At 37.2% G+C, this 22,688-nt stretch overlaps 1 protein-coding gene across 1 annotated transcript in view; it reads right to left on the reverse strand.

The window, feature by feature from the left end:
• Positions 1 to 7,887: 7,887 nt before the first annotated feature.
• The window catches only part of LOC117438466 (atrial natriuretic peptide-converting enzyme-like), a gene marked incomplete at its 5' end in the record, with an annotated part of 64,603 nt that continues 49,802 nt past the window's right edge, over positions 7,888 to 22,688 (reverse strand). The window contains 6 exon segments of the mRNA XM_034073980.1: positions 7,888 to 8,021; positions 9,893 to 10,003; positions 12,158 to 12,199; positions 12,202 to 12,270; positions 16,586 to 16,693; positions 19,899 to 20,044. Of these exon segments, the coding sequence (XP_033929871.1) occupies positions 7,888 to 8,021; positions 9,893 to 10,003; positions 12,158 to 12,199; positions 12,202 to 12,270; positions 16,586 to 16,693; positions 19,899 to 20,044 (610 nt within the window).

A 22,688-nucleotide genomic window follows, 5' to 3' on the forward strand; every position in this document is an offset into this window, starting at 1 on the left:
GTGTCACATTATATATGCACAGTAAATCTTTATATCCAGAAGAATGATAGAGCTCCTGAATTCAAACCACTCAAAATACTCAACGAGTATTTAGGGTGCCTATAATCTCAGTCTATGGACCTCTCCAAGATCATACCAAAAGTGACATAGTTCAGTAAGTTTACAATAGACACACAACCAACAGCAATGTTTTATCCTTCCGCACACACTCACATTTGATATGACAGAAATATCACCTTAGAGGTGAAAGATAATTTGTTTTTCACCTAGATTTTCACTAGATCCTCTGCAGTGTTATCAGGAATAAAACAGGACTAGGACCTATGAAAAAAATCCTTCCACAAGGCTTTCTTTCACTCAGCAGCTAACCAAAACAGTTAACTATCAGAAAACTCAGATGAAAGAACTCTTATGAGGCCATCTGATCCATTCCCCTAATCCAAAATGAGATCAACTGTATCTAAATTCTTCCTGACAAATATCTGTCTGCCCTATTTGTAAAAATCTCTAGTGATGGAGAGAATTCTCAGCATTTCCAGGCAAGATATGCCAGGATTTAGAGTTAGCAATTTTTTTTCTCGTGTTTGTTCTAAATCTTCCTATCATTTTAAGCTCATTATTTTGTTCTTATTTCCTCCAAAAACAGAGAAGAGTTTATTCCTTACATCTCTGCATCAATATTTTACATGTTTGAAGGTTCCTATACTTCCTGACCCCTGACTGACCACCCAGACTTTTCAACTTTTCTTCATGGACCACGCTTTCTAGGCCTCTGGTCATTCCTGCTGACTTATTCTGAACTCTCCCCATCTAATCAAAATCTAACACAAGCTGAATACGCCAGAGGGATAACTCATAAACACTCTTGGCTAATTCAGGCCATTTCTCCCATCTGTCAAAAAAATGGTTAATTTCTTATCCTGTCCTCCAAAACGCTTTCAGATCCTCCCAGCTTGATGCTGAATGAGAAATTATTAAGCATGGTCTCCACTCTACACATCTGAATGACTCATGGCAACACTGAATATCATCCTAAATCCACTGCGATGTGTTGAGCCCTCCACCAATATATCTTTATGTTTTGAAAATGAATCAGCAGTCTTGTATCATTTAATCTCTGTTCACATCTCCTTACTTATGTCAAAAGTCATTTCACATAGCGAGAAAGTGAAAAATATATCACATTTACTGTTTGTTCCCTATCCACGATGTCTCTGCCTTTTCAAGGAATAAATTAAGGGAATCTGACATGACTTGTTATTGATAAATATATTCTGCTGTCATTAAGATCCTATACTTCTGTAATTATTAGTTAACAATTGAAATTAGGTAACTAGCTTGTAAATCTCTGCATATTCTTTGTCCCTTTTTAATGAAATATGGCATACCTAAGAGTTCTCAGCCTTAGGCAGCTGGTCACCACAACTTCTCAAAACTACTGGCTATCGCTATTGGCAGCCATAATTGAGATCTGCCATAGCCATAGATCTTAAAAGCTCTTGGACAAATTTCAGCAGAAATAACTACTTTGAAGAGCAATGTACAACCTATCATTTTCTTACTTTAGCCCTAATTCTTAAGTCTTTGCCATCTTAGAAACTGTAACTTCGAACTACATCTCCACTCTCACTGGAACACCGCTTCCAGCTTCAGGTCACTGTATAGCTTCTGCCTCAGCCAAGTTAGTTTTGTTGCTAAATCTAGCATGTCTGCTAGACCTGATGAAAATCAAAGGGCACGTATAATTCTAACATTTCTAATTTCTTTAATCTAAGAAGTTCCCTTTAGTCTAAAGCAATTTCAAAAGAAGTTACTCAATGATTCTACAAAATCAGTCACACAAAATCAGAAAGGCAGGACATTTTAATTTGCTGCAGCACTTATGTCTACCTGAATGGGAAATCTAACTTAGATTTTTGCTAACTTTGCAAATTTCAACTTTAAAATTAGAATATTCCTTTAATACATTCCTTTAAAACTATGGATTCCCTTCTGTGTGTTTAAGAAGGGGATTTTTAGAATTAAAAAAACAAATGAAACCAAATTTGTCTTCTACATTACAAATGTGCTCACAATAGGGCAAAGTAATGTTTAGGGCAATTTCATTATACAAGTTGTGCAATGGAAATATAAAAGAAACAGTTTTCAAAGCATTCTAGCCTGTTATCTGCTGATCACTCTGCACAACATTCAAAGTTTATAGTATAGTTTATAGTGGAACACAAGCAGCATACTTAACCGTAATGAAAAAAGAACACCAAAACCAAAAAGACCAAAATAGAAGGGAGAGACTAATTTTAGGTTATGAAGTTAATATTCTGTTTATCACTAAAACTAACATAATTTGGGATACATATGTACAGCAATGGGGTTTTGTTATACCTCATTCTCCCTGGTTCATTGTGGAAAAGTCTTACACGTATTAAATTGCAAGTCCAGAATAACGTATAATTCATAAGCTGGATTCCTTCTCCCTTCAAGGTAACAGTAATATTCCTCTGTGCAGCTTCTGTAATTTGATTGTTTTAAGCCTCATCTGACAGCAGGCTTGAAAAAGGAAGCCTTGTGTTCTGCCAGAAAGTAATGAATAATGTGTGTATGGGCACTAATATAAAACAAATCAGGCCTATTTCAGAGCTGGAACAGCATCTTTTCCTCCTGCCTGTATTTACTTACTGTTTGAGATGTTTCTTGGTCTTGAGCAGAATTCTATGAAGCCATGGCTGTGCCATAGAATATGGAGGAAAACATCAAATTGATTGAAATCAGAGAAGTTTGAAATCTTAATATGAAGACATATGAAAATGGAGATTAAAAAATTTCAGAGCATCAACACAACATTAAAATGGCATGATTAAATAGTTCTTTATATATTTAGTGGAAAGCAGGTAATCTGTGTGATATTTCCAGGTTTCAAAATGTCTACTGCCTTATGTCCTAACTGATAGACTACTTGAGGCTATCAAGAATGAGTTAATATGTTATTATGCTGAAAAAAAAATGCTTGCTTTTTCACTGTGTGCTGGTTTTGGCTGGAATGGAGTTAATTTCCTTCATAGTAGCTGGTATGGAGCTATGTTTGGAAATTGTGCTGGAAACTGTTGATAACACAGGGATGTTTTAGTTACTGCTAAGCAGTACTTACACATCCTGAAGGCTATTTCAGCTCCTCATCCCACCCCACAGCACACAGGCTAGGGGTGCACAAGCTGTTGGGACAGTTAATCCCAAATGACCAAAGGGATAAGCAATACTATATGGCATCATGCTCATCGCATAAAGCTGGGAGAAGAAGGAGGAGATGGGAGGATGTTTAGAGTAATGGTGTTTGTCTTCCCAAGTGACCATTACACATGATGGAGCCCTGCTGTCCTGGAGATGGCTGAACACCTGCCTGCAATGGGAAGTAGAGAATTTCTTGTTTTGCTCTGCTTGCACACGTGGCTTTTGCTTTCCTTATTAAACTGTAGTATCTCAATCCAGGAGTTTTCTCACTCATTTCTGATTCTGTCCCCCATCCCACTGTGGGGGTAGTGAGTGAGTGGCTGCTCACTTACTTGGGATCAGCTGCTGACTGTGTTTAAACCACAACACTGTCATTTGAGTCTCTGTAAGTTATAAGATTCAAGTAGCTAAACTTATAAAAAGAACATTCTGGGCCACTTAAATTGAAAACTTCAAATAAATATAGATTTTATTAGAGGGAAGTCTTAATTCAATTTCAAATGAAACGCAAAGTTAAAGAAGTTAATTAGCAGTTAATTTAAAAACATGGGCACTTTTTGTTTTTAACTAAAACAAGAAGTGTTTCATTTTAAAATCTTCAGAACAAAATAACTTGATTTCTCAGACTTTTTTCCCTGCTGAAACTATTCACTGAATTTGCATAAAATCTGCTGTTATTTTTGTTCAACATTTTCCTTTAAAGAATTATTATTCACTAAGAAATGTTCCCATAGTTGTTCTGGTCATAACATATTAGTCTGAAAAAAGCAATTCAGCTTGAAGATTCCAGAATGAATTTTCAGGACCGACAGATGTAATATCTGCTTAGAGCTACACTGAATAAATTTGACTTGGAAGCCCCTTTGGAATAATAAAAAAGGGGTTCATAATGCCATTTGTACAAGCTGTGATGTAAAAGAGTTTGAAAAAAGGACTTGTGATCAGCTACTACAATAAGAACATTTCTTTGGGTTGGCAGTATTCATGCATCTTTCTATTTCTTTTAGTCAATAACAGAATGATTGAGGTTGAAAGGGACCTCTGAAGGTCATCTGGTCTAACCCCTTTAGTCAAGCAGAACAACCTACACCCAGTTGCCCAGGAGCACGTTCAGAAAGGTCCAAGGTTGCTGGAGATATTAAATGACTAATAATAATTATCTTTTTATTTAAAGAAATAAAAACTAGCCAGTCATGGAGCTAGAAAGTATTACATGAGGTAAGTGACCATACACTTAATTACTATTTGAAGCAATTGCTACAATTTGTAAGGAAATACTAGGTTGAAAATTCTTTGAAAAAAGCCTTATCCAAATAATAATTTTTTTAAATTATATATGTACATGAAAGATGAGACATACTCTATCAGATTTAAGCTAATACAACTCTCATACACTCATTAAAGTATATGTAATTTAATACTGGTTTACGGTTGCTCAAAATTACTAAAACAGTCTTCCACAGCTTGTAATGTCATTTTCAGTAAATTTCGATTGCTATTTTGCTGCTGTTCTCAAAAAAAACCCAAAAAAACCCAAACCCAAAACCAAAAAACATGTAATCAGAAGAACTTGCTATTTTACTAAATCCTCTAAAGATTTAATAGAACACACTGCAGCCACGGACAATGTGTACGTATTCAAGGTAAGTCAAGCAGATTTTACATCTGGTTGAGTGGGTCTAGATATCCACATGGAATTTATGAGTTCAAATACTTCATTTTGGCACAGAATTTGATTTACTAAATGACATTTTTATTCTTGGAGGAAATAAAGTAGGTTAAATTCAGAAGTTCAAATTTCTATGGTGGGTAGGACAGAAGTATTTAATTTTTCGTTTCTGTGATGTTTTTAAACAAATAAGACATTAAACTGAATTTCCATTATTTCTGTTGTAGAATTAGAAAGTAATTAGCAGAATAATTAATGTGAGAACAAAAAGTTATTGGTGTAGCAGCTTGACTGCTTAGTTGGCAAATATTATTAAAGAATGCTGTACCAAAGAAAGAGTGCGGAATATATTCAGAACGGCAAAAGGCCAGGCAGCATAAAGAAATTAGCCTTTCCCATTCACAAACATACACACAGTAGGTGCTCTGGCACAGGATACAAGGAAAAGGAGCTACCTGTTTTACTGGATCACCAATGGCACAGCCTACAAGAAAGGGAGCAACAACAGCAGGAGAACGTAGCAGAGCTACCAAGTTACAAGTAATTTGGTGAACAGCTGTGATTTCATGCTAGACCAGAACAAGATCACCTCAGATTCCTCTGTACTGTGCTGAGTACAAGCTGATGAAGCTTATCACTATTACATTTGTTATCTCATTGTATGCAGGAAAGAATGAAACCATTACACTAACAGAACAACTCTGCTGGTTTTGTCAAAATTCAGACCTTAGCAGACCCTGGTTTTATGATGACCATTCCATTAAAAAAATGGGGACTTCAGAATATATGAAAGTGGTTTTCCTCAACTACACATCAAGACAAATCTACAGTCTTCTAACATAACATTTTCAACCTGCATAGTATGCCCATCCTCAACAGCATACCCTCTGCAGCACACACTAGGATATAGCTGTCCTTTATTTGAGACACTGATGGTGATTGCTGTTCAGTTCTCTGCCTGTGTTAGCAGGAAGCCTAATTGCCAGATGTTTTACTGTATTTAAATTTGGGACTCAAATAGAGGTCTCTGAACAAAATGTTCTGTCCTGAGATGAACAGGCATTCATATCAAGTGATATGATTGCCTCCTCTGGCCATAAACCAAGAAAGCTAAGACTTGAACAAAGAGCTTCCATTAGGCTCTCAGTATATAGACAAAAGTTTACTTCATTTTTAACATTCTTTTTGCACTAGAGGAAAACATAAGAACTGTTAAGGACACACACTGCATAACTTGACCAACAGCCACCATTAGGCCAAAGCCTTTCAGACAATGCTTAGAACTCTCATGGCTGCATCACACAAAATATTGCATACATTATGCTGTGAAACACTGGAGAAATACGTATCTGTGGAATTAAGAGTTGAACAACAGCCAGGAAAATAGTTCGAATTTCATGAAATAGGCAGAGCAGAATTACTTTTGATGTTGCTTCAGGCACAATGCTTATACCTCCCAAATAAACAGACTTATACTCTGTAAAATGTGTTACCACTGTCAGCTGAACTAACCTAGCTTTAAGCACATTGTTTAATTATCTTCATTTTTTCCAGATTAATTTAGGCTGAAAAATTAAAAAATATCTACAAGCTGTTAGAAACACACTGCTTTCATATTTTAAACATTTCCACATTATTGGGTGTTGTCATTTGGGAAAACACCAGACATGGTTATGAAAAATAGTCTTTTACAAAAAATAAAAATACCATATGCTACCAATCCCTGTAACTCCTGGTCTAAGGTACTGAGAAGTCTCAATTTTGATATATCATGCTCCTACTCATGCTAATTTCAGTCTAGGCACACCTCTGAAAAAAGGAAGCAGTCGGAGGTCTTGTTATACTTTAATACCTTTTTCACTTTCCTAGCAGCAAGCACTACAGGAAAGTTAAGCAAATCTTAGGTTAGGACTATGAGACTGAAATATTAAGAATAAAATATTTTTAATGTTAAGACCATCAGTTTGTTCTTAGACAACAAAATAGTCATTAAAGCAATAGCTATTTTGGAAGGTATCAAAGGAGTTTAAGCTTATTAGGATGTTACAGAAGTTAGAGCATAAAGACAATGTCAACATTACTTATACTAAACCAGCTAAAGGAGTAAGGAATTGTTGGGTGTTAGAAGTGCAGGCAGTCCATTCAGTACAGCTGGTCTTGGATTCAGGGGATGTGTTAGAACTGATGTCAAGCATCCATGCAGTGCAAGGTAATACAGGGCAGGTTAAGTACAGACGCTAACCCAGAGTCGTTACCTTTCTGTGGTTTTAACACAGGTACAAAGAACAAGATTGCACGTCAGTATATGTAGTGGTAAAAAGCAGAAAGTTTGGGGTTCAGACACAGACAAAAGATACCTTCTATGCCATCTGGCTGTCTTCCCTATTAGGAGAGAGCTTTGGATATCAGAGCACTTGGGGTTTATCCCACAGTTACATTTTGCATCAACTATTCCATAAAACAGCTATTAGTTTAGTGTGAATGCAACAACAAAGATGCATAGAGACTTTTTTTTTTTCTCAGTTCCACACAGAGAGCTTTAACATTTCATTTTGTAAAGATACCCAAGTCAAACGTACCTGCTGGCCAAGCTCACAGTACTTATTGCAGAATAAAAAGGGATGCAGAGGAATTTTCCTGTGTTTCCTAAGACAAGTCCACTTTCATTCTTTAGGAAGACACAGTCTATCACATTGCCAAACAATTATGAGCTTCAGCAATAACAGCAAGTTCAGATATCAAGGTCTGGCAAGACCACAGGATCTTTCCAACACACTCTTTTAATATCAATCAAGTTATAATTATAAACTGGTGAAAGTCCCTAGATTTTAGTGAGCTTTTGTTCCTGACATAGTTCACAAAATTTCATTTCCTCTATTCTCTATGAAAATTTCCATACTAGGTATAGTATTGCAGCCATCAACAGCCATTTACATTTAACTCCAGCACTCTGATTGTCCTAAGAAATTCATCAATGCTACAAACTACTGACCTTACCCTAAACCCATCTGATCGCAGGCCAGTTGGCTTAAATTTTCTTGCCACTCATCAGCACAAACATGGTTAGCAGCAGCTGACCTGTGAATGGTCAGGAACATCAAGGAATTCATGTTTTTAGACAGGGTAACTGCAAAGAAAAAGAACAACTTCACTATTATTTCACATAGTTTTATAAATGGCATACTGAAAACATACATTTAAAAGAGTTTTCCAAGATGCTGGCACTTTTGTTGATTTTTTATGTTCAACAGCTATGTAATTTAAAACCAAGGCAACCATTGTTATTAGAACCTTGCTAACACTGAGCAGCATGAGGCACTAGGCAACAAAAGCATCTTGAAGATTAGAATAAAACAGAATACTCTTGACTCACCAGCACAGGTTTACATGGGTTTCTGATAGCCTTAATGTTGTTAAATGTTTTACCCCACAAATAGTCCAACTAAAATCACTAAAGTAATTTGTGAGGTGAATTCTGATTGACATATGGGTGATACCATCATTTGACTCTCAGTAATATGCACTATTCCTGCTGTAACAATATGTGGGTGTGATGAGAGAAAGAAAAAACAACTACTGTTTACAAGAAAGATCATGACCATTGCTTCTCTGTTAATCTGTTTATAAAGTGTGTGAACTGCATTTATTACACACATAATGCTTCTTAAAATGGTCCAAAATTGAAGTTTACATCCCTCCCTTTCTGGGATTCCTTAGAAGAGGTTGGCTTGTGCATATCTTCCCCTCATATATACCGGTTTTAGTTGAACTGTTCCTGATTTTTGCTTTGGTAGTAGCAACCGTAACACTTTCGTTACACATTTTTCTGATATGCTGAAAATGCTCTGCTGCTCTCCACATGAAAAAGGTACATATTAATCTAGATTACTCATTTTCAAACATGCATCTCTAGACTAGTTCTTCTCTGTTGCATAGGTTTTATTAATTCTGTTGTCATTTAATATTCACAGAATCATAGACTAGTTAGGGTTGGAAAGGACCTTAAGATCAAGTTCCAACCCCCCTGCCATGGGCAGGGACATCTCACACCCAAGACTCCATCCAACCTGGCCTTGAACACTGCCAGGGATGGAGCATTCACAACTTCCTTGGGAAACCCATTCCGGTGCCTCAGCACCCTCACAGTAAAGAACTTCTTCCTTATATCCAATCTAAACTTCCTCTGTTCATACAATGTTAAGTGTTTTAAAATATTTATAAATCTACTTCAATATGAATACAAAATATTTGCTTCTGTAAGCCACAGTATACCTTTTTCCTGTATTTAAAATTACACACAAAGCATCTCAAAACTTAGTAGTATAAACTACTGTCATGTACAGAAATACACATTAGCTCAGTGAAATCTCAAGAGGACATACTACCACTTTCTAAACTGCTTCTTTTCAGTGCAATATTTTTGAAGTCTATCTTTATTTTTATTTAAAGATTTAATTAATACTTCAAGAGCATTATTTTAACAACAGATAAAATCATGAGGCCTGATCTGATTGTATATAGCAATAGCAGGTTGCATCACTCTGCTGGTCTTTAGCCAGTGCAAAGGGGACATAGTAGGACTATCTTCTTCTCATAAGCTCTGAACCTGCACCATTTGAGTTAGTGGGAATTTCACAGTTTTCACAAGTACAGAATCAGGGCTTAGAAGTTTTGCCGACATGAATTCTACATCTGAACATCCTTCTACTCCTTCTTCTATACACAACACTTCAGATTTTACACACCATCTACAGATTCTGCAAGTTCCCTGCCAACTCATTTTTCTTGTGTCTTTGTACTGTGACACTTTACACTGAGGCTTTACTTTCCCTTTTGCCAACTTTCTTGCACACCTTCCCAACCTCAACCTAGACTCCCTTTGGTAACGAAGGGAGCCTCTCTCCACTACTGCAACTGCATTCTAAATGAAATCACCAGTGAGCACTACCATCACCCAAACACAGCTTCCAGGCAGAGAGCACCGTGGTGGAAACTTACCACAGTCCCATTCATCTGAGCTGTCACTGCAGTCTGCTTGCCCATCACACCAGAGCTCACGTGGCACACATTCATGGTTGGCACATTCAAGTTCGCTGTCTTCACAAAATGCTGCAAGGACATGTTTTATACTGAGAAAGAAATCGTCAATGTGAAGTTTACACTGAGAACGAAAGAATGAGGAGGGTAAAGGTAGGCACAGATCAGATCTATGGAGCAAGACAGTGAGACAGATTTGCAACAAAATTCAGGACAGACATCACTGAGACAGAAGGTGGTTGCTGCCACACTGTGGCAGAGGACACCACAATGCAAAGGGAAGGAAGACTGATATTGCAAGATCTGTGATTACTCTGTATCACTTGAAGTCTTGTCGCATGAAACATGTCTAAGCCTCTCAGAAGCTTTAAATGAAAATACTGATAAATGCTTTTGAGGAGACTTCTTCATGTTCCTGGAAAAGTATTTTACTTTTGTGCGTATGTATTTCCTCTCATCCACAGCAAATCTATACTCACTTTTGGATCCCCCTTTGCTATATAAAATGACAGAATAATTTTTATCTCCTCTTTAGAGATGGGAAACTGCTGTACAGATAGACATGTTCCAGTTTACAGCTGGTTGCCAGTTGGCAGCATTAGACAGGGATTTCCTGAGCTTCTTTCCAATGCAGGAACCAAAGAGCATCTACAGTATCTATACTGCCATACAAACCAAAGATTTATTTGCAACACTAGTGCAAAAAAGGTACTCCACAGTGAAAACCATAGAGAGAGAGAGGGCAGTGCTGCCTACTCTGACACCAGTGACCTGCCTGGCTCTGGAGCAAAGTGCTCAAAACTAGAAAAAGCTCTCTAACTCTGCCTCCCAGAGAAAGCATATTTCAAAAGCAGGAAGCCTTTAGCTGGAAAAACTTCTGCCATTTTGGAATATTCAAAGCCTGACACAAAATCAGAGAGGAAATCCAGCCTGATAATTACAGACTAGCTTAACATGAGCACTCATCAAATTTTTTTCTCTGACATGATCTTAGTGTGTGATCATGAGCAAATCACTTTAATACCACCTGCCCTTGTTTAGGTTACAGTACACAGACTGACAGGAAATCAGATGGTATAACCTTCACACTGAAAAGCAGATTAAGAAATGTTCTGTGAGCTGCCTCTTCCCTAGGTTAGATCTAGGGATATATGCAGGCTGGCAGTTGTTTCAACAAATATATTCATATGCTCTACGTAGCACATAAAATGTGTCTACCATCTTGTCCCTGCCAACAGAACTCCAGAGGCTTGGAATGATTTTTTTTTTTTAATTGTAAAATTACATCCTACTGTCCCAGCAAAACTGCAGAAATATGGGGATTGCCCAGAGAACTGAAATTTCAGCTTTCAAACAAATTTACCAAGCATCTCTTTTGTGCAGGCTGTTACCCAGTATGTCTCTGCTAATTCCTTGTCCTGGGAACATGCCCACACACCAGGTTTCCTCAAAAGAGAAGTCAGTATACCACTAATATATTAATGAAAGTGAAGGTAACATCTCACAGCATCAACTCCCAGCTTCACAGGTAGGGTAGGAGCTTGCAAAGCAGCTGCCTGCCATTTGCAGCTCCTTCCAGATCCTCCCAACCCACTGGTCAGCTGCAAAAACACTGGTCAGAAACAGAACACAGGGCAGCTCCCACAGTGGACCAGCAGGCCTACCGCACACTGTTAGCACTTTGCGCCAACTCACACTGTGCACATGGACAATATGTTCATACCATTGGTGTAACATACTAAATTTTGTATCTCTGATATTTATCATGGTTTGGGTTGCAGAAGCCAAGATTCTGTCCTGTGGAGCTAAGTGGGGAGACATAAAATTTACTGAAGAACAGATCAGAGCAAAAATCAAGATGAAATCAAGGAAAAAAGCAGTGAGCAGTTATACCTACATGAAACAAAGTTGAAAAAAAAATGGGAAAGGAAGTCAGCTTACAAGGAATGAAGAATCACAGACACAAGAAAGAGGAAGGAGAGGGAGAAAAAGAAGAGAGGACCAAAGCGATCAAGGGCACAGAAAGGATCCAAGGATGTGAACAACAGATGACACAAGATGAGGAAAGAGATACATTGGTTCCATAGAAAAACTGAAAAGGAAACTGAAGGAATAACTAAGCCTTTCTGTCGGTAGAAAACCTTTTACTTTCATTTATTTTGCACCCAAAGATCCCCAGAACGTGATCAGTGCTTTATGGGACTAACGAACTGTGCAAGCCCTTACAGCAGTTCTTTTCATCCATCATGTCAGGGCAGTCTGGGAACCATCACAGATCATGGAGTGCTTGATGCACAGCTTCTTCAAAGGACACTCCCAAAGACCCCTTTCTATACAACCTAGAGGCAGAGAAGCACAACTTTGAAACACTTGCATGGATATATCAAATCAATTGTTTTCTTCTTCCTTAATAATCCTGAAACACCCAAAACGTTTTTACTTCCTGTATAAACTTTAAATGGTACCAAGAACAGTTATTAATAAAGAAACTGAAATAATATTGTCACAGTTTGCACTTAATAAATGGGTATAAATTGTATAACACTTCATAATCCTTCAGTGCTTTTAAAATATTACGCTACACATGTCTATAAGTAACAGTTTAGGCATTAGCTCAATTAGCTCAAAACCCATATACCAGTACTCTTGAAACAGATTTACTAGTAATATATAAACTTTTGTCATCCTGGTCTATAGAGTTTTCTTTAAGCTATTGACCATAAAAGATTTCCTGGTTCCATTATCTCAGACCAAACCAGTTTGAAAAGATTAGAGACTTAATGGCTGTATGTATCTTCAAAAGGGTTCATCATTACACAGGAATTATTGTCTCTACATTATTGTCTTTACAAAATCCTGCTAACCAGCCTGATTTCAAGAGGCTTCTCATGTTTTATTTCACTATTTATTGCCATCAACTAATACAGCACTTAATTATGATGTCAGTTTAAATACTTTGATGTCCTAATACTAATATATTAATGTCCTGCATATCTGACATTCTGGTTTTATAGGAAGCCATAAAACCAATGTGCTCACTTGACTGAACCAGATGGCTTGAATTCCTTCTTTGCTTGTTCTATAGATGATTATACCAGTTTTCTTTTTAATCCAAGCTCTAATTCAGGTGACAACCCTGATGTCCCCAAATGCAAATAGTTAAGATATAAACTCCCAAGACTGCATTTGAAGCAGCACCTCTGTTAGCCTGAACTTGGAATTACAGCAGCACACAAGCAGTTCAATTACTAAGCAGATTATGTTGTTTCCAAGAAGTGTTATTTTAGAAGTATTTTAAAAACATGAACCAGAGAATCACTACTACCTCATATGATTCCTGGGAAAACCTACTCATGTTTTAGCTGGACCTGGATGTGTGGAGTGGTTGATTTTGCTTAGATTCAAAAAGCCATGTCAATAAATGCTACAGCCCAGAGAAGTAAATAGCCTTGATATTTAGCAAGTTTAAGTTTTTTAATGAATTAAACCCACATGATCAAGAACTTTCTTGGGTATCACCACTTCCAGGTCTTTCTACTGACAAAATTTTTGATAACTATTAATGGAAAATTAATTGAAACCAAACAAAACCTTTACCTCAATAAAGAACAAAGCATGTCAGTCATATTAGGAATTTCATATGAAAATACAATAAAAAGCTCAAAAATATATAATTTGTGAACTTTGCATTTTTTTAGCCGTGTTTATAATTAATTAAATACATGTTTACTTTTCCCCTTCAACACACATTACAGCGTTACACTGTGAAGTGTACCGTGACTCTTCAAAATTTATCTTTGAGTACAATATAAGCAAATATAGAGACAGTTCCTTAGGAAAAGATCCCTTTTACTGAATTCAGTGTTCAAATATACTGGGGTTTTGGTAGAAGCTATCTGCTCTTTGGTGTATTTATATTTCTTCTTTTAATATTTGTGTGACATATATTTTTAAATCAATGACAAATTGATGTGAAAATTGAGGTAGGAAAACTTATGTCCATATTTACATTACCCCCATCTGAAACATATTTTCTGGCAAGAGACAGAGATTCATATATGATCTTACCTTCATCCTTCTTCAAAATGTGAAGCAAGTTACCACTTGTTATTCATATATGTATTCCCCATGCAATTATTATTGCCATTAAGACCACCAGGTTTTTCTCTTAACTAAAATACCATAGTCAGAACTCACTGCAGAAAATAGTAAAGGACAATATTGGTTTTGAATGTTATGTCCTCAATTTCTTCAGTACTCCTCCAGAGCCCTATTCTCCACCAGAGGCACTGTGCAGTAGTCAGTAAATTAAGATCAACTATAATCAAGCATATTTAATACCACAAACTCTTTAGACATCTATCAGTTTTCAGAAATTATCTTCCTCAGACTTTACTGAAATTCACTTAGAAGTCTCACATTCAGAAACATGGGTCAAATTTCTCCCCAGATCCTAGTTTAAATGGTACTAAAGTCTTAGGAGTTTGCTGCAATTGCATGGGTGAAATTTCCCTCACAAAGATCAAGTGAAAGTATGACAGGGATTCTTAACAGGAAGAGACAGTAGGTGCTGAATACAGCTGTATGCTGCATGGGTAGAGTACACTTTAGATTCTTTGGGCTGCTCTACCTCATATTTTTGGCCAGAGTAGCTTGAGCCTCCAAGAGCTGTAGTTAGTCTTTTCCAGCCCCTCTTTTCCAGGCCAGTTTTTTCCATGCCTGTGATTTAAGGCACTTCAAATATATGGGTTTCCGTTTAAATACTGGCAGACATTTAATAGTATAAAACCAATTTCAAAGGATAAATCTAATAAAATGTAAGCTAGCCATTTACACATTGAAAGATCATCAAGTTTTGATTTTGTCCTGCACACATGGAATATGAATGAGTCTGAGACAGCTACTTCTGGATCTCTACAAGGACATTCTGTTCTTCAGCAAGAGTGTTATCCCTGGTCAATGTAATGTCACTCTGACAGAGGTGATTGCCTAGCAGATACAGTCCTCTATATTTATAGAACTGATAAGAATTCTTCTGATTGCTAGTGACATTCTGTCTAGACTGTAGAGACAAGGAGCGATCCACTCGAGAAATTAATGTTATATATTAGAAGAATATTTCATATGCTAATGTGTAGGAGAATAAAATTATCCTAAAAGACACCTAGCAATTACTGTTCTAAGGAGTGAAGAACAGGTAGCAATGAAGAATATTTGGCAGGAAGGACAATTGAGACAATTGATTCCAAGGTAAAGAGATGACAGGCTGATCACTGTGATCATCAGCTCTGCCTTTCCTTTACAACCCAAGCAAGGGAATGACCTAATACCAGATCTTCCTTCAGTGAGCATACTTTTTGGTTTTTCTTTTTTGCTTTCTTTTTGCAGGGGGATGGGAATGGGGCAGAAAGAGGACACAGAATACAAGTGTGATTTGAAAACTCCCAGATATTGAGAATACATTGTACCTTAGGGATAAGGAACACCTTGGTTACTCCAATCATAGAAACAAGATGCTTTTTTAAAAACTAAGCATTTCATGGAGCTGTCAAGCTTGAATTTTAGCCTCACTTCAGCTTTCAGGTGTTGGATCTCATTTTATTTTTGTGCAGCTGAGTCAAATCTTTTATTGCCATACTTTTGCTGCTCACAAACTGCTTTCATCTTTGCCTGCTCTCTGTTTAAAAATAAACCACAGGTTGTTCACTCTGCTGGAAAGTTTTCCAGTCCTTTTCTCACATTCATACCTCTTGTCTAAACCCTTAGTGATTTATAAGTATTCTCTTGGTCCCTCGGAATACCAGGCCATCATGCAGAACTGTAAAGAGGCTACACCTCAGTCACCTAAAGACAGTATAAACTTCCTTCTCAAAACAATCCTGCCAGCATATACAAGGATAAATAGTGACCAGATTTGTTTTTCTCAGGTGCAACACATCTCTTTGAGTTAAAAGTCAAAAGCATTTCCACCATAAGTAAATTCAGAAATATTTTGGAAAATAAACTTCGTGGTTGTCACTTTATCCTTGTACCTATGGCTTGAGCTTGATCGATCTGAAAAAAACACGTAATTCTTGACTTTTGCAGTACAGAATCCACTTCAGCAACACAGATATTTTGTTAACACATAATAATGAGAACATTACTGGGTCAAAATTTAAAATCATATTAAAATTATAATTAAAATTATATTTATGATTTCAAAATTTAAACTGCCAGGAAGCTACCCTTTAGTTCAGTAGAACCTCCAACAATATCAAAAGAATTAAATCTGCGGCACTTTTTATCTTGCTTACTAAAGGAATACTAAAACATCTTGGAATACAGTTGGCAGAACCTAAGTGATCAAATATCATGAGTTGTGTTGGCATTAAGTAAGAAGGATGCTTGGTGAAGTACTTGTACTGCCTCCATTTAAAAAAAAAAAAAAACAACAACAACAAAAAAAAACCCCGCAGAAACAAACAAAAAATCCCCCAATTAAAAAAAAAACCAAAAAACCAAACAAAACCCTGCACTTTCAAAACCATTTTTTCTTACAGAAAAAAGGGCTTATCCTCTGAACTGTTAAATAACTGAAGTGAAAATAAAACTCATCTTCCAATGCTGCAAGTACTCTTCATTTAAAAGATCCACCTCATCAAATTTATTTACCACAGCTATCCTCATCACTATCATCCTCACAGTCAGCTTGACCATCACATCTTCTGGATGCCAGGACACACCTCCCAGAACGGCACTTAAAGTGACTGGGTGAGCATTCTGTCAATGACAAAGAACAGGGAGAAACAAGAGTTCATAAACTACAAGCTAGATCACCACGTGGGTACTTATTTATCACCGTGTCTGTTTCGCAAGGGTAAAAGACAGGAATAGAAAGTTTGTGCAACACTAAACTAGAACCATGTAGCAGGCAACACTCAACAATTGCACTCCATACTGGGTGAAACAATATTTTGCAAAGCTCTCCTTCACATGTTACCCTCTGTTGAATTTCAAAGCTTTGCCAAATAATTGTTGTACAATGTTACAACTGTGGGCATGGATCTTGCAGCTACTTTTCTCACAGTCATGGTCTTGTCTGAAGCAGATGATGTGATGTGTTGAAATGTGTATAAGAGATCCCCAGGACAAATATATGTATGTATACATATATATATATATATATATATGTATACATACTGGCAATTGTGTGGCTATTTGAATTAATAAAACCACCTGTAAATGTCCACTAAATTAATTAATCATTGCTTCTGCCTCACCTTACAGGGTACAATTTTGAGAAAGCTTTACTTAGATGGCTTTGAAAAACACGCTCTTTTTATCACAATGTACATGTGTCCTGGGTTCAGCAGTAGCAGTCATTTTTCTCCTTCTTAGTGGCTGGTGCAGTGCTGTGGTTTTGACTTTCAGCCTGGGAACAATGCTGGTAACACTGATGTTTTCAGTTGCTGCTCAGTAATGTTTACGCTGACCAAGGACTTTCTGAGTCTCATGCTCTGCCAGGGAGGAGGGGAAGTCGGGAGGAAGCAGAGACAGGACACCTGACCCAAACTAGCCAAAGAGGTATTCCATACCACAGCACATCATGCCCACTATATGAACTGGGGGCAGTTACCTGGAAGAGCTAGATCACTCTTTGGTCAGGCTGGGTATCAGTCAGTGGGTGGTGAGCGGTTGTATTCTCTTCCCTTGTTATTTCCCTTATCATTATTATTATTGGTGGTAGCAGTAGTGGTTTGTGTTACGCCTTATTTACTGGACTGTTCTTATCTCAACCTGTGGGAGTTACATTCTTTTGATTCTCCTCCCCATCCCTCCAGGAGGTGGGGGCGGAGGAAGGGGGGCAATTGAGCAAGTGGCTGCGTGGTTCTGAGTTACCAGCTGGGCTTAAACCACGATGACATGTCACTGATTTTGATGTACAACCGCCATCATATGTTCCTTTTTTTCTCCTTATGACAAAATCTCTCAGATATTTCATACCATGTGGTTTCTTGGGTAAATTTTATCATTCAATAAAGAATTGTACCAAAAATATCAATGAACTGAGAAGCCTTAGAAAAAAATCCAATCTAATAATAAAAGGCATGTGAACTATTCTGCTAACACTTAAGAGTAATTCATTATGAAAATAACTGAGTTGACAATTCATACTCTCTTGGCCAGCAGTGTTCTTAGATTCAGCATGGATTGGAAGTAATTCAGCACATTGTAAAAACTCTGGTGATTAAACCTTAAGCTGCAAAATCACTTATATTTTGTAATCATAAACATTTTTGTAATCATAAACATTTTAACTGCTTGTGTGAGTTGATTTCTTTGCTGTTTTGGGTTGGTTTGGGATTGTTTGTTTTTTTCCAGCAATATTTAGGTAAGATTCTAAACTTTCCAAGGCAGAATTTCTAGGCAACACTGGTAGTCACTGGGAATCTGAATGTATCAACATTAAGTTCTTGCAGTAAGTAAACCCAAAAAGCCTCTTGTAAGACCCCTTAATGAGTTACAGTTTCTAAAAGAATACCACCCACTTCCTTTTATTTTTATTTATTTCTTTTCCAGAAATATCTATTTCAGTGCTAAAATAACGAATGAGCAGTGGATCAGCCTACCAGTAAGAATCCCTCTAATTAAAGTGAGATTTTTGTAAGTGGCCAGAATTTGTCTCAAGAAATGGAACACACTTGTCCCATATGCAATAGTATATTTAAAATGTAACCATTCTGTGTTGTATTTCAAAGCCAAATGATCTAACAACACAGAGAGGAAGGGCAAAAGACATTTGATACCTGAGAAAATTAATTCACATCATTCTTCTTTTATTCACCTTGTTGTGCCACAATCTTACTGTTCCTTTCCTACACAGTGCTGTGTAACAATGGATAAATCCTTTCACTCAGCTCGCTGCTGTGGAGGGAAGTTATCTCCTTGTCTCTCAAAAGCGCCACAACAGAGGATTTCATTACTATGTTATTACACCTCTTTATAAAATCCTCACAGTGATATCTGTGCAAATGGACTTTGCTTGAGGAAATAGTACTGACTGCTATATATGCTTCACTGTTTTTTTTCACAATTCCTTCACTATATCCACAGCACTACATCTTAACTAAAAGAACTGTAGACAAAGCAGCTTTTACCCATTTGCTTTCTCTGAGCAAGATCAAGGCTGTTGAAATACCATCATCATCATGTAGGTGAGCAGAAGAGTTAGAACTGAAGAATATCAGTGCATTGCAGGCACTGTAGCACACCCCATCTCACTACATACCCAGCTGTTTTACTGTCATTTTGGAAATAAATAGAAAAGACATGTCAGAACCACCACAGATACCACATCTGATGAAAACTGCAGAAGGAAAAGCTGCACAGCTTCTCTCTTCATACATATAAACAATATCTAGAAGCACTTAAGGAAATTTCATTCTTTTGTTCCATGTTTGCATCCACCCACAATGATTAATATTATGGTTGAATGCAAACCCCATAATTTGTCAGTTGCTACTGAAGCTGGGTTAGAACAATTTTACAGAACTTCCCCCAAGAAAAACAAAGAATAGCTGGCAAAGACACTAATATTACAATATCTTTCTCAGAGCTGTCACAGGGCTTAGCTTTTTAAAATTGCCAAGAGTCTGCCTCCTGGTTAGAAAAGCATTATTAGAACATCTAAATAGGCAAAAATGTGAAGTATAAACACAAGCAAGTACTACGTGTGGTGTTAGTAACAAATCTCAAACCCTGACTTTCACAGATTGAGGGCAATTGATCCCTCCTTCAAACAAACTTCTTATGAGAACTTCCTCCTGTGCAAACTGTAAGTATCCAAATTCCCTGAAACCTGGTTTGGAATAATTTCCACAGTTTAAATACCATAATTTAAAAGAAGAGGTATGTAAAGAAATCAGTGGCTTGGGGAACCTAATTAAATGTTTAATTTCCTGCTTTATGTATTTATAGGAGTTACCTTCTACACCTTCATCTGGTGTTAGACAAGTTTCATTGTCTGAGTTTTCATCTGGAAACTGAGTGCAGTCAGTATCTTCTGGCCACTGCAGACCTACTATCCCAAGCACAGACTCACAGCGTTCCTTAGACTGTACACATAAAGTCCTGAGGAGACAAAGTGGAATAGAACAGAGTAACTGAGTTAAAGTCTTACAAATTCCCAGCTACTGGAAGTTAATTATCCTAGCCAAAGTTAAAGATGAAGATCAAGGAAAAATCAGTTTATCAGATTTCTTTAAATGTAAAAAAAAAAAATCAAATGTTAGAAATATAGAATCACAGAATAGTTAGGGCTGGAAAGGACCCTAAGATCACCTAGTTCCAACCCCCCTGCCATGGGCAGAGACACCTCACACTCAACCACATCACCCAAGGCTTCATCCAACCTGGCCTTGAATACCGCCATTCACAACTTCCCCAGGCAACCCATTCCAGTACCTCACCACCCTCACAGTAAAGAATTTCTTCCTTATAGCCAATCTAAACCTCTGCTGTTTAAGTTTTAACCCATTACCCCTTGTCCTATCACTACAGTCCCTAATGAAGAGTCCCTCCCCAGCATCCCTGTAGGCCCCCTTCAGATACTGGGAGGCTGCTATGAGGTCTCCACGCAGCCTTCTCTTCTCCAGGCTGAACAGCCCCAACTTTCTCAGCCTGTCTTCATATGAAAGGTGCTCCAGCCCCCTGATCATCCTTGTGGACCTCCTCTGGACTTGTTCCAAAAGTTCCGTGTCCTTTCTATGTTGAGGACACCAGAACTGCACACAATACTCCACGTGAGGTCTCACAAGAGCAGAGTAGAGGGGCAGGATCACCTCCTTCGACCTGCTGACCATGCTGCTTTTGATGCAGCCCAGGATATGGTTGGCTTTCTGTAAAATCTTGCTACTGTTAAATCATTATTTAAGTTACTGTATGCAGACTATTACCTGAGTTATAATAGCTAAATATAAACACTTACAAACATCCACTCATCTGTAAGGGAAGGCAGACAACTTTTTTTAAGAAGCATTAACTGCTCTCCTTCAAGAAAAAATCTGAATACATTTCATACCACTGAAACGGTACCTCTTCTGATGATGCTACCTCAGAAAACAAGTGGGTTCAGAAGGACAAAATATTTAAGCCAGCAAACTATAGAGCACGGAACTCCCCAGCGAATTCAATAAAATTAAAAGTCTGGGGCAAATCAAAGCACAGGTCAACCTAGTCTTAGTTTGCTCTCAGTTAGAGCAACAGAAGCTTGTACCATACCTGGAGAAAGGCATGAATATAGAACTCCTGCTGCTGACCATAGAAAGTTAGTTCACTTAATCTAGATTAATATCCTGTTTCCCAAAAGAGCCACTGTCAAAAGTTTCAAAAATACAAAGAGTATTTTGCATAATAATCCCCTATTATTTTAAACATTATTTAAAATATTTAGCAACTGCTTTTGCCTGAAATCATAGCTGATGTGCTGTTCCAATAGAGTAGTCCTTTTATCTGTGGTATTTTTTAATCCCTGGTTTTTCAACTTCCTTTTCTTTTTTAAATTTTTGTGGAATATTAAGTAGGCAGTACAGGATTAGGAACCTCAACATACTTTTCAATCTTTTCCTCCCAAACAAAAAACACATGTCATGCTTAACAGATATGCATCTAAGCTGCTCTTAAAAACTCTTCAGTTGGTATGATTTCATATACCATCTCGTCATTCATTCTCATACACAGGTATCTATTATTTTCCTTCTCTCTGACCTATAGCTCTGCTGATGTATTTTAAATCCATTGCTTCCTGGTTAACCTCAGTGACATGGTGAACAATCTCTTTCCTCAAGGAAACTCATCTTCACCTATTTGAAGTGTTAGATGTCTCCCCAAGCTGTCTCCTGTATCTAGACTCAGCAACTCATTAGTTGCACATTTTAGATCACATTTCTAAATCATAATAATTTGGACTTCCTCCTACCATTTCAAAGAAAATTCTCTTTTCTTCTTATGCCTAAAAACTATTCAAGAATAGTATCCCAACCATTTCTACATATATGTTTTGGTTTTTTTTTTTCAGTTTCCTCCATGTTGTTTTAAATCTGCCTTTTTTTTTAGTTTGTTGATTTTTTCCAGATCTTTCTTTTGGAAACAGACTCTCCTTTCATGGAAGGCATTTTATTCCACCCATTTTCCTTTGATCTTTTGACAAATGGACCATTTTCTTTTTCCTGCAATAAGCTTGGAGAAATACAGTGACCAAAACCAGGCAAAAATGTCCATTTAGTATGAATTATTTTATGTTCTTTTGAGAAAACAATACATTATTAATCTCCCCAAATTTAATTTTGCTTTGGGGGACTTAATGAAAAACATTCAATTGGGTTTTTTGCACCAAACAATTCACCATTGAGTGGAGCGCTGGAAGGAATGGATGACTGGATTGACATTGGTTAACCATGCTGAAAGTACCGATTCTTTCCTTTTAGACTTTCCTGAATATCAAAAAGTTTTACTCTCACCAGTTTGTAACCTGAGCTTTCTGAATGATACAAATTTTTATTTACCTATGGCAAAAACCCAACAACAATATGATTCTATGATTCTATTGTAAAACAGCTAGGAAACTGTAAGAGCAATTGGCACTTCCCCCTCCCCCCAGTCTTTTCCCCATTTGCATAGTGAGTCTCAGCTGGGCTTTCAGAATACCTTGGTAACAGACTTCCTTATTTACTTCTCAGTCAAATCTCATCTGTGGTAGTCTACAATTAACCTAACA

The sequence above is a fragment of the Melopsittacus undulatus genome, unplaced genomic scaffold (genome assembly GCF_012275295.1).
Source record: "Melopsittacus undulatus isolate bMelUnd1 unplaced genomic scaffold, bMelUnd1.mat.Z mat_scaffold_350_arrow_ctg1, whole genome shotgun sequence".
In the NCBI taxonomy this organism is placed as follows: Eukaryota; Metazoa; Chordata; class Aves; order Psittaciformes; family Psittaculidae; genus Melopsittacus; species Melopsittacus undulatus.